General features: G+C 37.4%; 3 protein-coding genes across 3 annotated transcripts; all 3 read right to left on the reverse strand.

The window, feature by feature from the left end:
• Positions 1–10: 10 nt before the first annotated feature.
• ptgdsa (prostaglandin D2 synthase a) lies at positions 11–3224 on the reverse strand. Its single transcript, XM_077738100.1, has 7 exons — positions 3033–3224; positions 1951–2090; positions 1793–1869; positions 1621–1731; positions 1440–1541; positions 372–400; positions 11–296 (listed from the first exon to the last, which is right to left on the reverse strand). Exons 1-6 carry the CDS (start codon positions 3129–3131, stop codon positions 372–374), a joined length of 558 nt encoding a protein of 185 aa, XP_077594226.1. The 5' UTR covers positions 3132–3224; the 3' UTR covers positions 11–296.
• Positions 3225–6193: 2969 nt separating this feature from the next.
• On the reverse strand, positions 6194–13305 carry slc27a4 (solute carrier family 27 member 4). The gene is made up of 14 exons (XM_077737309.1): positions 12926–13305; positions 11784–11945; positions 11487–11697; positions 11225–11408; positions 10531–10689; positions 9985–10054; positions 9783–9874; positions 9098–9207; positions 8807–9016; positions 8606–8732; positions 8055–8192; positions 7818–7982; positions 7590–7736; positions 6194–7182 (listed from the first exon to the last, which is right to left on the reverse strand). The coding sequence occupies exons 2-14, from the start codon at positions 11942–11944 to the stop codon at positions 7025–7027; spliced, it is 1932 nt and encodes a 643-aa protein (XP_077593435.1). The 5' UTR covers position 11945; positions 12926–13305; the 3' UTR covers positions 6194–7024.
• Positions 13038–16475, reverse strand: swi5 (SWI5 homologous recombination repair protein). The gene is made up of 6 exons (XM_077737310.1): positions 16314–16475; positions 15999–16047; positions 15816–15919; positions 15589–15683; positions 14195–14277; positions 13038–13154 (listed from the first exon to the last, which is right to left on the reverse strand). Exons 1-5 carry the CDS (start codon positions 16415–16417, stop codon positions 14213–14215), a joined length of 417 nt encoding a protein of 138 aa, XP_077593436.1. The 5' UTR covers positions 16418–16475; the 3' UTR covers positions 13038–13154; positions 14195–14212.
• Between the last annotated feature and the right edge of the window lie 173 nt (positions 16476–16648).

Below are 16648 nucleotides of genomic sequence, written 5' to 3' on the forward strand. Positions count from 1 at the left end.
TTAAAATAGGTTGCTGTTATTGTTTCTAATTTTATTTTATTTCGCAATGTGAATTAGCAGATAAATAATGACAGATACATCTATTTCACTACAATATATTCATTACATAGCAAAAAAATATAAGAAAAATAAAGTTTCAATGTAATAGGAATAATACTGCAAAACAAAAATCGACTATGCTATAGAAGTGTATTATTTTCAAATATAAATGTTATTTTATCATCATTATAGTTGGATAATTGTTCAATAACAGACATTTACAATACCTAATGGCCAGAGGATGGAATATAAGAAACCTGTAAAATGTTAAACTTAAAGTTATTTATTTTAATTAATGTATTTTTTGTGTGATAAATATGAATTTAACTTACTTATCCAGATGGCGATGGGGGGCAGTTATCTGTAGGTCAGAAAGAAAAAAAATACATTAAGAAATGTCATAACAATGCATATCTTAATTAATGTCTACATAAGAGTACACTTTGGTGGTATATACTCTTAAATTTGAAGTAAAGTACCCTAAAAAGCCTCCCTATATTTCCCTCTCTCTTAAAATATGTAGAACGTATGACATTTTAATGGATAGAGTCTAATGCCAGGTATAAATCAACATAAATACTTGTTGAGCTTTGTCAGTGGCCTGTAAAAAAATATATGTTTAGGTGGTAGGGTGTTAACTGCTTGAAAAGTAGATCTTGGAGCAAAACAAGTTTGAAAACCCCCACAGTAAGTCACTTTGCACAAATATTGTATGTTGCACATGCAATCAGTTGATACAAGAAAGCTGCTCGTCATTACATCCCAACCCCCGTTACTTCAACTCTGTGTGAGAAACAAAAAGCTGAATCTACCTTCAGTGGCTTACTTCAGGATGCCTCTGCCCATCCCCCCTGAATCTAACCTTAACAACCAATTAAGAGACAACCAAATGCACTTCAATTTTTGATGTGTAACGTTTTTAAGTACTAGGGTAATAATCAATCTTTCATAAGGGGAACTTTGCTCCAGTTAAAAACCCTTAGAGGGGAAAACAATAAATGTTAAATATCACTAGTAATATTTTGAGCCCACTTTTGTGTATTTTCTTAGTTTGTGTACTACTTTTATGAATTTGGCATGTCTGCAGTAAGTCAAGGGAGATATCTTTCCACAATACTAGTGTCCTACGAGTGCAATCAGTTGATATAAGTCACCTGCCCGTCACTTCATCCCAACCCCCGTTACTTCAACTCTTTCTGTGAAGCAAAAAGCTGAATCTACCTGCAGTGGCTACCCAGGATCACCACTCTCCCCTTCCCCCCAAAAAATCTCATCTAACCTAGCCTACCATGCACTGTGTATTAACAATATTAAAGTGCATGAAGAAACAACTATTTCATCCATTTTGACAAAGATCTGAAACCAAAAGCATTGAATATAATTATAATATTTTGGCCTACCTGCTGGCGGGGGAGTGAGAATGGCCTCTCTTGGAAATCCTCTCAGTGCAGCAAAAGCTTTAAACTTCTGAATGATTTCCGCTCTCAACCTCTGCGTGCGACCTATCAGAAGACGCCAAGTTTACGAGACAAAACGACATCCACGTACTCCACCGTGCTCTTAAAAAAATAATAATAATACCGTATAGCGCCACCTGGGTGTACTCTCGATGAAAAACTTTATGTTTAAGCACCAAAGCGAACTCGCTGTAGTTTGTCTCCACCACAGTGATGTCCTTCACCATATTATGACCTAAAAATCAACAATTTTTGCACCATAAACATAATAATCATAATAAAAAATAATAACTCACGTGTACTGAAGTAGGTGAACTGTCCCGGGACATTGGTCTTTTCGTAGTAGTACGTTTTACTGCGACACCCTGCGGGTCTGAAAATCAACAAATGTTATCACAATATGGCGTTTTTGTGGGTGTTTATAGCGTCTTTGCGATTTTTTTGTGGCACTTACGTGGCATCCCACATTGTGAGGTTAACGTTGCCATTAGCTTGCGCGCTGACAACACCAAGGGAGGCCTTAACTTTGTCTCTGTATGGGACAAAGCTGACTGAGTCGTATGCCAGACCCACTCGGAACCACCTACCTGCAAACTAAACACACATTGAGTCATTTACTACTGGGAAATGGCAACGTAGATAAGAGGGGAAAGTGTGCAAGGTGTGCTAGGAAAGTCAATAGTTGGTGGGTTATGCTATTTGTTGTTCTGTCCAAGTATGGGTGGGTTTTCTATTGGTCATTTGGTTCGATTGTGTGTTCCTAAAGAATCAGTTTTTGGGTGATTGGGAATATAAATTGGAAAAATAGAGTTGTTTGTCTGGTTGGTAAATAGTTGATGGTGTGCCTTTACTGGGAAGGGAACCGGCACCCCTGCGAACTGCAGGAGGATAAGAAAATTGATATGTATATAGAGTTGGTATACTCAATCATTACTGCATGAATTAAATGAAAATAATTTGTTGTTTATGTATGATACTTTGTCTATTTTGTATTTTTGTACATATATTAGAATTTAAAAAAAAATCATGAAGCATACTATAGGTCACAGGTGTCAAAGTGGCGGCACGGGGGCCAACTCTGGGCTGCCGAGTCATTTTGTGTGGCCCGAGAAAGTAAATGACTTTCTGTTTTAGGATCAAATTAAAATGAAGAGTATAGATGTATATTCAATTTCCTGATTTTTCTCTTTTTAAATCAATCATTGTCATTTTTTAATCCATTTTTCTGTGTTTTAGTTCAAAAATCATTTTGTAAAATCTAAAAATCTATTAAAAAAGCTAAAATAAACATTGTTATAGATCTTTATAAAAAACTGAATATTCAGGGCTTTTAATCCACTTCTTTTAATCCATTTATAAAAATAAAAAAATCTAAATATTATATCAAAAATGGTCCAGCCAATGTGAACTTAAGTTGACCTTAAAGCAGCCTTAAAGAAGACTGGTTTCACACGTATTTACATTATAAACTGTATTAAACAAAAATAAAAACATGCTTAACTCAAAATGAACACAAAAAGTACAAAAAATACATACCCTTTGCAAGTTGAAATCCCTCTGGGGCCTCACATCAGTGTGCGCCATCGATGTACACAACATCACCATGGCAACGGCCACCACAACAGCGTTCCTCATGGCGGACGTGGAGTGGAGGCCCAAAACAAAAAGAATGCAGTTAGAGAGAGAGAGAGAGAAAAAGCCTGCAAAAAAAGACACACACACAAGCGGGTGAGGGGAATCCAAGTGGACTTCAACTCCGTCCCCAGCAATATTTGTTTTATGTCACGCGCTCCGCCCACCGCCAGCTCGGCCAATGGGGAGCCGGCGGCGGTTTGCGAGCGTTGGGGGAGCCAAAACAAGCGTCTGGCTTTGATAAATTGAGTGGCCAATAAGTAAATCATGCCTCTGCGGTTTGGAGAATCAGCTGAAGTTCATTTGGGGACCTCACAAGTACAAAACGTCTTGATTTCAGCATACGAGGGCTTGCTCGCTTGGGTCTCCTACTTGAGGTTGAAAGGTTTACAAATGGGAGGAGACAAAAAAGGACAAGGTTAAAGATGTTTAAATCATCAACTTTTGACATGAGCTAGGTGAAGTGTGTCAAAAAGGCGGCCTGGGGTCCATTTATTAAAAATAATTATATATTATATCTAAAATGGTTCGGGAGTCTTAAAAAATGTCAAATAATTTGGAATTTTTTCACTGTTACCTTCCCTAAATAATCATTTCATTCCAAAACAATACCATAAAACATACAAATAAGATTAAAACATGCTTCAAATACTATTCAAAACATTATTAACACTTAAATAAAACATCTACCATTCATAATAACTGGAAATTTTAGCCATTTTTTTTAACCGTAATGCAAGTTCAACGAGCACTACTGCTTTCAGCAATTTGAATATTTTTTATTCAGGATTTTTCCATTTTCAGGACAGCTTTTCTCATTTGCTTAGAACTCACAGACTTCTTCTATTCAATTATACAGTAGATCCACCCATGTGTGTGTGTGAGTGTATGTTACACACACTCACCCCATTTCTATCCCACACACACTGCATTATTTGCGAGCTGCCACTTGTGCAGAGACAATATTTCAAATCAAAACAAATAGAAGCTTGAAAACATGAATACAAAGTCATTTTTTGCCTTTTTTTGGAACATCTTTTGATGTTGTCAGTGGACAGAAGAGAGAAAAAAAAAAGTGCAATAAATCAAGTAAGGTTGTACCGAACAAAGACTTTTTGGGGCGAAAGGAAAGACAATAGTGCGACGGCTATTTGATCATTTTTTGATGGATTTAGTCAAATTCCCTTTGAGATCATGTTAATTTTTTAGTTTTGACAAAATCAACAAAACAAGACGCAATGATTTGAAGGGCGAATGACATTTGTCGTTAATTTATGTGAATTTACCTTACGTTTTTTGAATGAAATAAAAAGGGATGTACTTTGATGGAATAAATATTTTTGTCATTTTTTTGTATGAAATTAACTACCCATGGGACTTACAATTAAACATGGTATAGATATGCTTATTAAATTAAACATGGGAGCAAAAAAACATTTTTCAGTAAAAAAATGGGTTTTTTTAACTATAAAAAGGCCAAAAATTTATAATAAATTTGCACAAAAACCTGTTGGACTGCAAATCATAACATGAGCATTAAATTAAAGAATTACAAATAAAAAAAATGGAAAAGAAATGTCCATTTTGGACAAAAAAAGTCAATTTTGAAAGTCGCCAATTTCAACCAATTTAAAGGATTTGACTTAATATTGACATCAGATTGTCTTCCACTCAGCAAAATAAAACACATCTTAAAGGTTTCACATGGACGATACAAAAAAAGATTAATGAAAATACACGTCAAATAATTTAGGGCTGCAAAAAAAAAATGCAAAAAAACGCAAAAATCCATTTCAGTCAAAGTGCCGTTTAGTCACGCGCCACAAAGTCGGTCCACAAATTGGACACTTGGAAGCATCATTAACAGCCCTCACATGTCCCCAAGAGACAAAAATCGGGGTCTTAGAATGTTTTTTTGTTGTTTAAGATCATTTGTGGTCAAAAAAATTGGAGAACTGCTCAAAAAAAGGTACTAGGAACAAATAAGCAGCTATTTTTGACCCAAAAAAAGTTTTTAAAGGTTCTTTCACAACAGTCATCTGATGTTTGAACCCAAATTTGGTTTCTCGTCATTGTTGCAAAATATTTCTCAATTCTTGCGGTAGCGAGAATGTCAAAAAAAAGAATTTTTGGGCCAAGTAATGAGTGGAGCAATGTTTAAAAAGCAAAAGAAAACAAAGGATGTTTTTTTTTGGTCATTCCCGCTTCCAATAAGGGAAGCCAGGAGGTTAAAATGACCGTATTTTCACGACTATAAGGCGCACTTAAAATATTTCAATAATAAGGGCGACTTATGATCCAGTGTGCTTAATATATATGGGAAAAAAATAATGTCATTCATTGACGGTGCGCCTTATGTACCTGAAAATACGGTCAATTGAATCTTGCATTCAAACGGCAAGTTTGGAACTTGAAGACGGAGGGATGAATAACTTAAAAAAATAATAATATGACAAAAGTAACTTTGAGAAGTGTCCTATATTACGTATGCCAGTGTTTACCGGGGCCTGTCAATCACAGTAAGGCACAGTGCTCAGCTATATATTTTAAAGACGCCCATTTATGCCTCATAGACAAATAATTACGCAAACAAAAATAAACTAAAAAGTATGGAGTGTTCTAGTTTTCCCTTCTTTGGATCTTTTTCGACTCGACTGAACTGTTTTTGTTTTTTTACCCTGAAAAAAGCCGCAAAATAGAGAATAAAATGATTGGAAAATGCTTTTTAACCATGATTACACTGCAAAAAAAGATAGTTTTTGAATAAAAATTGCAAAACATTTCAATACGCAACACTTAGCATGCTATGTTGCCAAATTTTAATGCTTAACATATTGCTTAACATTTGTTGAAATGGGTTTGCATGCATGTCTATGTTCTTTTTTAGCAATGTTTTGCAGGCATCCAATTTTGTTTGAATATTAATTAGTTTATTTTGTTGTGAAATTCAATGGAATATGGATTAAAAAGCATTTTCAAAAGCATTCTTTTCTGCTTAACATATGTTATTCTACAATTATTGGTGGTATGGTGCCAAAAAAATTGGATATTTTGCAATTCTAAGGTTTAATTATAGTACTTTTATTCTATTTTCAGTGTTCGGATTCTCCCTTCTTTGAAATAAGAGAAACCTGATGGATGCACTTTTTGCCAAACAACTTTAAATATAAATAAAGCTCGAGTGAAAAAAAAGGTGTTTGATGGCTTCGCCTAACATAAATAACTTCCACCTTTGCTTAAATATGTAAACAAACGTAATATATTTGGTGCAATTGAAATTTGAAAAGAAAAAGCTTTGATTCACATCAGCTCCAGTGAGGCGTTTTTTTTTTTTGTCTTCCATTTTCTGGCAAATCTCGCATGGTTCCAGCAGACCTTCATTTCCACACAAGTCCTTTTTTTTAATGTCTTTTCCACGTGTTTTTTCCGCCGTCTTAAATTGAAACGCATTCGAAAAGCTGAGTCAGTGTTGGCTAACCGTGCAATTTTTTTCCGACAAAATCCAAGAAGACGACAACTCTGGATCGCAATCGTTCTGGGTGGCTTTTTTTGGGAACTTTTTGGGGTCGGTTTCCAGCAAAAACAAACCATTACGTTTGCGGTTCTTCTTCAAGCTACCAGAGATATCCGGTTACTACTAGGATTTGTACCGCCATATGTGTGTATACGCGCATGTGTATTAATTGAGGTAGCCTGAAGGGTTGCCATGGAAACTTCAGTGAGGGATGAAGCTTGTATATGCTTGCAATCCGCAAAAAAACAACCAAAAAAGGACTGTAGGGGGATGTGTGTGGCTGTTTCCTTTCCTGCGATTTTTCCATCTTGGTCGCACGGAAGTGCTTGAATTTTCATTTGCGACCATTCGTGAGCGCGTTATGTCGACGGAAGCTGCGATATCACAATTTATGTTTCCCTGAACGTATGGAGTGGTAAAGCTCCTCGTTGATCTGAACATACCGCCCTCTACTTGAATCCAGGAAGTATAGTTTGTCCGATACCACTCGGGGGTCAAAGCCGTCTCGTCGGAGCTCCGTCTTTTGGAACTTGAACGTTCCTGAGATAAGAGGAGATAAGTGTCAATACAGTGTTTTCCCATATATAAGGCGCACTGCATTATAAGGCGCACCCTCATTGAATGAGACATTTAAAAAATGCATTCATATATAAAGCACACTGGATTATAAGTCGCCCTGTCAATTTTGGAGGAAATTTAAGACTTTTAAGTGCGCCTTATAGTAGTGAAAATATGTATATGACTATAAGGCGCACTGCATTATAAGTCGCACCCTCAACGAATGAAACATTTTAATTTTTTTTCCATATATAAAGCGCACTGGATTATAAGGCGCCCTGTCTATTTTAGAGAAAATTTCTGACTTTTAAGTGCGCCTTATAGTCGTGAAAATACACTACATTTAATCCTAAAGAAAAAGATGAACCGGAATAAATATCAGTTCTTACCAGTCTTGTTGACTTCTGGAAGAAATCGAAGGAAAATCGGCCTAGCGTAAGGAGGAAGCGCTTTATCCAAATCCTTCACAAATTTCTCCAAATCCGAGGTATGGTTCGGGTCCGCAATGGCAGCCATGCCGGCCTTCCCTTCTGCACCTAAAAGTCATACAAAAAAAAAAATCAAAACATCTTCCTACCAAGTCAACTATTACCATACTTTTACATTCTATACTTTACCAGGTACTTCCACCCCATAGACCACCACGTCTTTCATGTCAAGGAGCCTACTGAGGGTCCCTTCCACTTCCGTGGTGGAGACATTTTCTCCTTTCCAACGGAAAGTGTCCCCCGTTCTGTCCTTAAAGTACATGTGGCCGCACTCATCCATGATCAACACATCACCTGGCAAGAGGATGTCACATGTCAATCATACATTCCATTCATAGACTTAAAAATACAAGAATATCCACTTACCAGATAGGTAAGCAGTATCTCCCTTTTTAAAGACACTATGAGCAATTTTCTTGCTCGTCGCCGATTGGTTGACGTAGCCATCAAATCTACGGAGTGGGTCATTTTGAATGATCCGGCCCACTAGCTGACCAGGCTCACCTAAGGAGACATATACTTTAGTTAGGACGTCATGGATTGCTACATATGGTTAATATAAGATCATACATTGTCACATATCATATTTTTTTGCATATAAGCTGTATTTTTTGCAAAAAAATTATGACTGAATGGAGGGTGAGGCTTATATGTGCATAAATTAGACTTGATATAGAAAGATGATAGAAGATGATTTATTTTAAGATTTTCCCTTCAAAGTACCACATTTGTACTCCCTATTAAAAACTACAAATATTAGTTGAAAATTGTGAATCGGGGGTCAGCTTATACGAGAGAAATTGTCAAATTCAACCATTTTAAGGCCATTTTAAGGGTGCGACTTATACACAGAGGTGGCTAATATGCAAGAAAATATGGTAAATAAAAGTAATAATAAAAAAATATATACTTCTTACCGGGTTTACATGGAATACAAACACCATCTGGTCCTCGGATCAGCTCCATAGTCTCTTCATCAACCCTCACTAGTCGGATGGGGTAGATGAAGGGTAAAATCTGACTGTTGAAGCCACAAGCGCCCACCTGTGCAAAAACAACGAGAAATAACAAGTAATTTTGAGGAAATGTTCACCCATCAAGTTAAATAAACAACCTACCTTGTTATCAAAGTTCCCTAAACTGCAGTTGCACTCGGTCGCCCCGTAGAATTCGGCAATTTGTGGAATGTTGTAGCGTGTCATGAATTCCTCCCATATGGACTGACGGAGACCGTTACCCAACGCCATTCGAACCCGGTGTTGTTTCTCCATATCTCGGATGGGTTGGTTGAGGAGATAGCGGCAAATTTCACCGATATATTGCACAATCTGACGCACAGAGAGATGAGAAATGCAGGTTAAAATATGAAATATGAAGAGGAAAAGTCATGATTTGTTTTTTTAGCTTACGGTGCAATTGTATTTGGCGCAGTCGTCCCAGAAACGCGAGGCGGAAAACTTCTTTCTGATGACAACAGTCATGCCGTGGATGATACACTGGCCCACTCCCACTATGTTACCTGTCGATAAAAAAAATGTGCATTAGAGTCATTTATTATGATGCTGTGAGATATATAACCCAGTCTGCAGAAGGTCGCGATCTGGTGGACTTCTTGTGTGTAGCTCCAGTTTTTTTAAACTAGTTCTACAATGTTTTCTGTGTCTTATGTCTGTCTTGCTATTGCAACTAAGAAATTTCCTGAATACCGGATTAAATATAGTTCTAATATAATCTAATTTAAATTAAAAATTAGGCATTGTATAAAGTAGATTAGATCAGATCAGATTAGAACTTTATTTTGGGAAATTTCCTTGCAAAACAGACACAGAAGACATTGTAGAACTAGTTAAAAAAAGGGATTTATTTTCTAAGAATAAAAAATTGGATTACATCCATCACTTTAAAGTTTTGAGACTATATTTTTGTTTAATTTCATTAAAATTTGGATTGAGTTGCCCATTAATATTCTTTCTTCCATCTTTTTGAGACCTTTTAAGTACTTTTTGAAGTAAAAAAAGTTTTTCAGTCCTTCAAACGTCAAGCACCCTTTTGTATATCATCTCCTATAAAGTACAGTATAGTATTAGTACTCACCTGCCGAGTGGTAGAGAGGAAGGCAGTCATATAAGACGTCATCTGATGTCATCCTGAAGCCGTAATAGACCAGAGCAGCCATTCGGTAGTACCTGGAACCACAGAAATTTCAAAAGTGAGGTTAAAACTAGCATTCTTTGTTTAGGGGCATCAGGAAATTAGCCTGTGGCGGTCTCAGCATGCTAACTTGCTGGCTTCCTACCTGCTGTGCACAACAATGGCCGCTTTGGGCATCCCAGTGGTTCCTGACGTGTAAATGTAGAAGAGGCGATCTGGAAAACAATTGCTGGTTGCTTTATTTGATTGGACAAGACATTAAATGGCTTGCACACCTGGCAGTGTAATGATGATAATAATAATTTGTTGACTGGTGGTAGTTTAACATTGATGAATGAGTCTCATTATGGTAAGTTAAGTTTTGTTTGCATATTTTTGTTATACGGCCTTTTTGTTTGTAATAGTAATTAATGTAAATAATGTGTTAGATAACAAAAAGCAGATAGGGAGTCATAAATTGATCATTAAAAAAGTGTGGTATTGATTTAATGGATTTGTTCTAGGACTAAAATAAAATATTTATTGAAGTACAATTTATGGCATTGGTTAAAACTAGTTTTAGACCAGAAATTAAAAACCTTATTCTAGAAATGGGCAATTAAAAAGTGGATTTTTGCGAATATATTGCATCTGAATTGAACTAATGTGTCACTGACTGGGAATTTGCAGGTGGAAGGTGAAATGTACGTACCCGTGAAAGTGCGTTGTGGTCGACTGGGCATGTGCGAAGGAGCGGCTGCCAGCAGGGGCTCCAGGCATTCGGTTCCCTGCGGTACCCGTTTGGGGTCCCAGTCTCCGGAACAGAATATTTGCACTGTCTTGCCCATTGAAATGTGGACCTCAGACACAGCTAAAGGGAAAAAGAGGGGGATTTCATTTTAAAACCTCATCATGTGTTTGGACTTAGATTTTAACACAGATGTGTCAAAGTGGCGGCCCAGGGGCCAAATCTGGCCCGCTGTATCATTTTGTGCGGCCCGGGAAAGTAAATGATGAATGCCAACTTTCTGTTTTAGGATCAAATTCAAATGCATAGTATAGATGTATATTAAATTTCCTGATTTCCCCCTTTTTTAAATCAATAATTGTAATTTTTTTATCAATTTTTTCTGTTTTTAGGTCAAAAATCATTTTGTAAAATCTAAAAATATATAAAAAAGCTAAAATAAACATTGTTTTAGATCTACAAAAACACTGAATATCCAGGGCTTTTAATCCATTTCTAAAAAAAAATCTAAATATTATATCTAAAATAGTCCAGCCCACGTGAAATAAAGTTGACATTAAAGCGGCCCACAAACCAACCCAAGTCTGACACATTTCCAAACAATATGGCTGTCCAAAATGATGATTTTTCCACCTCCCTATAAAACAAAATGAATTACCTTCCGTCAACTCAGATCCAAACACCACAGCTTTAGCATTGGAAATAGTCACACAATGCACCAAAGCCTCGAATCTCAAATTAAAGTTGATCAGCGCTGCCTCCACTCCGATTTTCGCCATGCCCAGCCACAGACCCACATACTGCGACCTATTCTCCATAAAAATGGCCACCACGTCCCCTTCCTAAGAAAGAAAACAACAAAAATAAGACGACATGATCTGACAGGCAGGCATTTTAAAATGATAGATTATTGTACTTACTTTAAAGCCACGCTGAAGCAGCAGATTGGCCACTTTGTTTGAGTACTCGTCTAATTGCCGGAAAGTCCACGTCTCGCCCGTGCCTTCGAAAATCAGCGCCGGTTTGTTGGCGTGACGACGCAGCGTCTCGGCAAAAATGGCAGGGATGGTATTCTTCTCCCGTAAGTGGCGTTTTACGTTCATCTTGACCCGCAAGAGCACTACTGCAGCACTAAAAAACAGCAAAAATAGCACATAATTTAGCATTAGCCAAGCTTGTATTACAAGGTACTTGTAGGATACTTCATTTATACTTACTGCAAGTCTCGGCCGATGGTTTTGGCGAAAATGCGTAGAAAGCGCCATCCTCCGCTTCCCAGGTAGAAAATGAGAAGGGCGAGTACGACTTGGAACCACGGCAGGCCCAGTAGAATCCTCAGGACCAACAGCAGAGCTGAGCAACACGTTAGACGCAACATCCTGCAAAAAAACATACATATATTTATCAATTTTTTAGCTCAAAAAACGGACCCATAAGTATTTTTGCAACTATATATAGTAAATGTGATAACTATCACATTTGCCTGTCATTAATTGTGACAGTTTTGTTTCTGGAACTAAAAAAACAGTTTTCCTAGTTTTCCTGTGGGTAAAAAAAAATGACTTAAAAATGGATCAAAACTGATGTTAACCTGTGCTATGAAATTGCACCTAACCACAAAAAAAGTCCAAAGTTGGGCAAGTTATACCTAAAAATAACCAAATCAAGGCTCCATTTTCAAATATCTAAACACACAAGCAGCTACTATTGTCAAAAAATAAAAACTTAAAAATTGATCAAATCTGATGTTCACCTGTACTCCTACCCACAAAAAAGTCCAAAGTTAGGCAAGTTATACCTAAAAAAAACACTCAAACCCCACACCAAGGCTTCATTTGCAAATATATCCAAACACACAACCAATGAGAAAACACACTCCAAATAAATCAAAAACAAGGGAATATTTGCATCTAATTAAGTAACCCTGGCATGACATCATCTCCTGTGACCCCCTCATGGACACACCTACCTATCAAGGTAGGTTTCAGGTGTGTTTTGACAGCTCAGGTGTCCAATGACAACCAATAATTGCTTATGGCATTCTTTTATTCTAAAGTTCTCTCCCTCCCTTCTTTCCTAGCATCATGCTGGTGTCATGACACCAAGTGCCACCAAGCGTCTCCACGACAGGGCCTCAACTCTAACATGACTATGCGTCCAAATGGGATATCTGGTCACGCGTAATTACCAATAAGAAATACGGCGGATGTGCCGTTTTCCTTCCCGAATGAAATCGCCATCGAATGGGGGGGTTTAACACACCGATCGCCCGCAAGGTTGACAGAGGACGAGCGTGCGGTCATCATCACGCCAGCCCTTTTGTTACAATCACACAGCATTACGGACAGGAGCCTCTCACCTGGGCCGATCACAACCTAGAATGTAGAAATGAAGAAATCCTTGACGCCAAACTCGTTGATCGGCTTACAGGCCAGCTTGCCGGCCGGTAGATCGCCTCCTTTTCCGCCTAAGACACGCTTGATAGCGGCGTTAAGAGACGCGCCGAGATGGTCGGAAACGCGCACCCGGGGTCTTCTTCTTCTTCGTCTTCTTCTTGTTAAGAAGGCGGCGTTTCCACTCCGATCGCCCTAGATAAGAGAGTCGACTTTGACCCAAAGATAATCATTCGTCCCTTAGGCCCATCGGGGTTATGATTTCTAGCTTCATTGCGGCTGAGATGCTGCTTTAGCTCGCATAATGCAAATGACCTTATCTTTTGCTTAACTAAGGCCCGCCTACTGCCGACGGTTTACCGTTAGCGCAGAATGGAAACGTAGTGATTGACAGGGCTGGGGACCAATCGGGAGCAAGCTATTTCTTGGGGATAGGGAGGGGGCTTGATGGGAAGGGAAATGCGGGGCGGCCGCGGCCTGCCTGCAGATGGTCGCCTACAAAAAAATGTGAACCCGGTATTAAATTAAATAAAGATATAATGCAGAACTTTAAGTATAACGAACACTGCTAAGGGCGCGTGCGTTTAAATTAAATGCGTCACTAACCTGTACAGATATACGAGGAACAAGCGGGCAATAGGAAAAGATACTAGACGTGTCTACAAGGAAGCCATATTGGAAGGGGCAAAATGAATGCGGCTCTATGCGTGCCTATGATTTATTTACGACGCTCAAAATGTTCATGCGTCTATTTAAACATTTATATATATATAAAAAAAACCTACACTCCATTCATTAAAATGAATTGTTTTTTTGTAATTTGTAAAAGTTACAGTTACTGTGGCAAAGTGATTTACTGCTATTTTGGAATTTACCAGGAATGTTATGATAAAATGTGAATTTTGTTTTTTTTTTAATAAGTTGATCAGTGTTTAGGGACCTAAGGAATTTCAAAATATGCAAATAACTTACCCTTCGTGTAACTTTGAAATGTCCTATTTCAGGTAGAGGCTCTAATATTCTTGGAACAGCTTATCAAAAGTTCTATCTTTAACGATACCAAAGTCTAAATAGATAAAAGATAAAGATTAATTTAACTTTATTATTAACAGAGATCTGATATGGGCACAGTAATGCCCCAAATAGAATATATAGGAAAAAAGTAGGTCAAAAAGTAGTAAACAAAGCATCACCAAAGGCCACCAAAACCAGTGTCGAAAAAAAAAAAAACCTACAAACTGTTCATTTGACTGTCAGTCCTCCAAATCCAGACCAAAGTGGCTGTAGAGGTCTCGTGTGGTGGTCCCACGTAGAGCAGCTGGAACAAAAACAACAGAAGTTATGGTCAAAAAAATACATGCATTTGCAATATAGACGCTTTTCGTAGATGTAAGTTAAATTTCCTGGTTTTCCTCCTTTTAAATCAATAATTGCAATATTTTTAATCCATTTTTTGTTTTTAGTTCAAAAATCATTTTGTAAAATCTAAACATATATTTTAAAAAGCTCAAATAAACATTGTTTTAGATCTATAAATAAAAACGGCTTTTAATCCAGTTCTTTTATTCCATTTATAAAGAAGTAAATCCAAATATTATATCCAAAATGGTCCGGCCCACATGAAATCGAGTTGACGTTAACGCGGGCCGCGAATAAATAATAAACAGAGACGGTGATTGTGCCCAAGTTTTGTCAAAGACGATCATTGTACTGTGAATGGAAATTCTAGCTGGATACAAAAGGGTCGTTATTGAGGTGATTTGTGTTGGGGGAGGAGCTCATTGGGAAACAATGTATCGTATGATCAATGCGCAAAAAATTGAAAGAGAGAGCATTGGGGTTGATGTCGACACGTGTCGTTGATTCATTCAAAGTTTGCAAGTGCAAGGCTGAAAATAGACAAACTTCCGAATTTTCAAGGAGTCATTTGACCTTGTTATTTCTAAACAGGGCACCACAATCATCTGATAACAAACTAAAACTATGATTTATCTATGCCTACAATGCCTCACAAAAACCCATTGACTGAATGGATTGTATAATAGTAATATTTTTTTTACCCTGCCCTACAAAAATGGTGAATTACTGTTTTTAGTGTCTGGTGGCAATAAGACAAATAATTTCTCATTTGATAGCAATTGGAAGAGAATTGAAGATTTGTTATGAAAAACATGAAGATTGTGTTTTTATTTTAATAAGTCAAGATGACCTCAATGTAAACAGATGTAAAATTGTCAATTTGTTGTGAGCACTTTTTAATGTAATTTCTATACTGTCATTTTAGCGTGACCGGACATTTGGTCGCCGGACATTTGGTCGCCGGACGTTTGGTCGCCGGTCAAATGTACTTCGATTTCCTCTAAAAATGTAACTAATATGTCCAAATGTTACCCAGTATTTTTCTCCTTTTTATAAATACAGCCAAAGGTTATCTCAACTTTCACATGCTAAAATGTGTCTTTTAATACTAAGCAATATTCCTATTGCGCAATCCCCCTTTCACCACTATTGCATCACTGTAGTTTTGTCATCTTTTAGATTTTCTTCCAAAGTAAGAAATGAAATCATTTCCTATTCATACAGCCATCAGATTATTGCTCTGAGCGTTATTTCCGGTCATTTTTCATACCTATTCTGCCCAGGAGGGCCTGTCCAATGTCTTTGATGTCATTGTACTCGTGCAGCATATCAATGTGTTGGTTCAGCTCCTCCATTTTGTATCCTCTAAAGAGAAAATAGCATTTCAACCAGAACCAAGAGGAAAAAGGACAATGATTGGATCATTTTGCAGACGTCCCCTGCTGCAAAAACATGTGCTAAAGTCAATTTCCAAGGACTGAAAGCAGCTGTACTCACTCCAAGTCAAGCTGTGCAATCTCAGAATCCAGCTGCATTTGCTTTTTCTCCAAATCCTGCACTTCTTCTTCAAGACTCAATTTACAAGTTTTGTTTACATGACCCTGTGATTAAAAAAAAAGAGAAAAACATGTAAGAGACTGTCTATCAATGTTTTTAAGATTTATTATGGTTGTTACCTACCGGTGATTTGAAGTTTGAGTGTACTTTATTCAACTTTGAAGAAGGAGTTCTAGGGAGAGAAGTTTTTACAGATGTTCATGAACGCATCATAAAAAATTGCATTTAAAAAGCGACTTTATTAAATTAATGGGGTACTACCCGAAATCAAACAACACCACAAAGGTCTACACAGCAAAAACACATAGAAACCAACTCTAAACTGTCACAAAAAGAACTAATTAACAATAAATAAAGCAAAAATCTACAATAAATAGCGACTCATGTATTGAATTCGCATTGAAACAACAATCAAACGTGCCCCCGAAAAAGACTTACCTTTTCTGCAATCCTCTTTTTAACTCACTCGCTATTGGTGTCAAATTAGGATCAGTAGACTTATTTTTCTCCACAATATCACCAGGCGATTGTTGTACGTTCATATTGTCACTCTTTTACAACGTAAACATGAAGAATTAAATCAGGAAGTTCGTGCTCAGCGCGTTGTTGTTGCACTAAATCTGATTGGCTGTCAACATCCTTAAGGCGGGGCTTTGGCAACTACGGTGGCCGAGCAATGTCCGAAAGACATCACGATATTTAAATATAGTGCCTAAATGCGTTTTTATCACGCTATCGGGATATTTTTCAGCAATCAATTGAACCCAAAATGC

Source organism: Stigmatopora nigra, chromosome 17 (genome assembly GCF_051989575.1).
Source record: "Stigmatopora nigra isolate UIUO_SnigA chromosome 17, RoL_Snig_1.1, whole genome shotgun sequence".
Lineage (NCBI taxonomy): Eukaryota > Metazoa > Chordata > Actinopteri > Syngnathiformes > Syngnathidae > Stigmatopora > Stigmatopora nigra.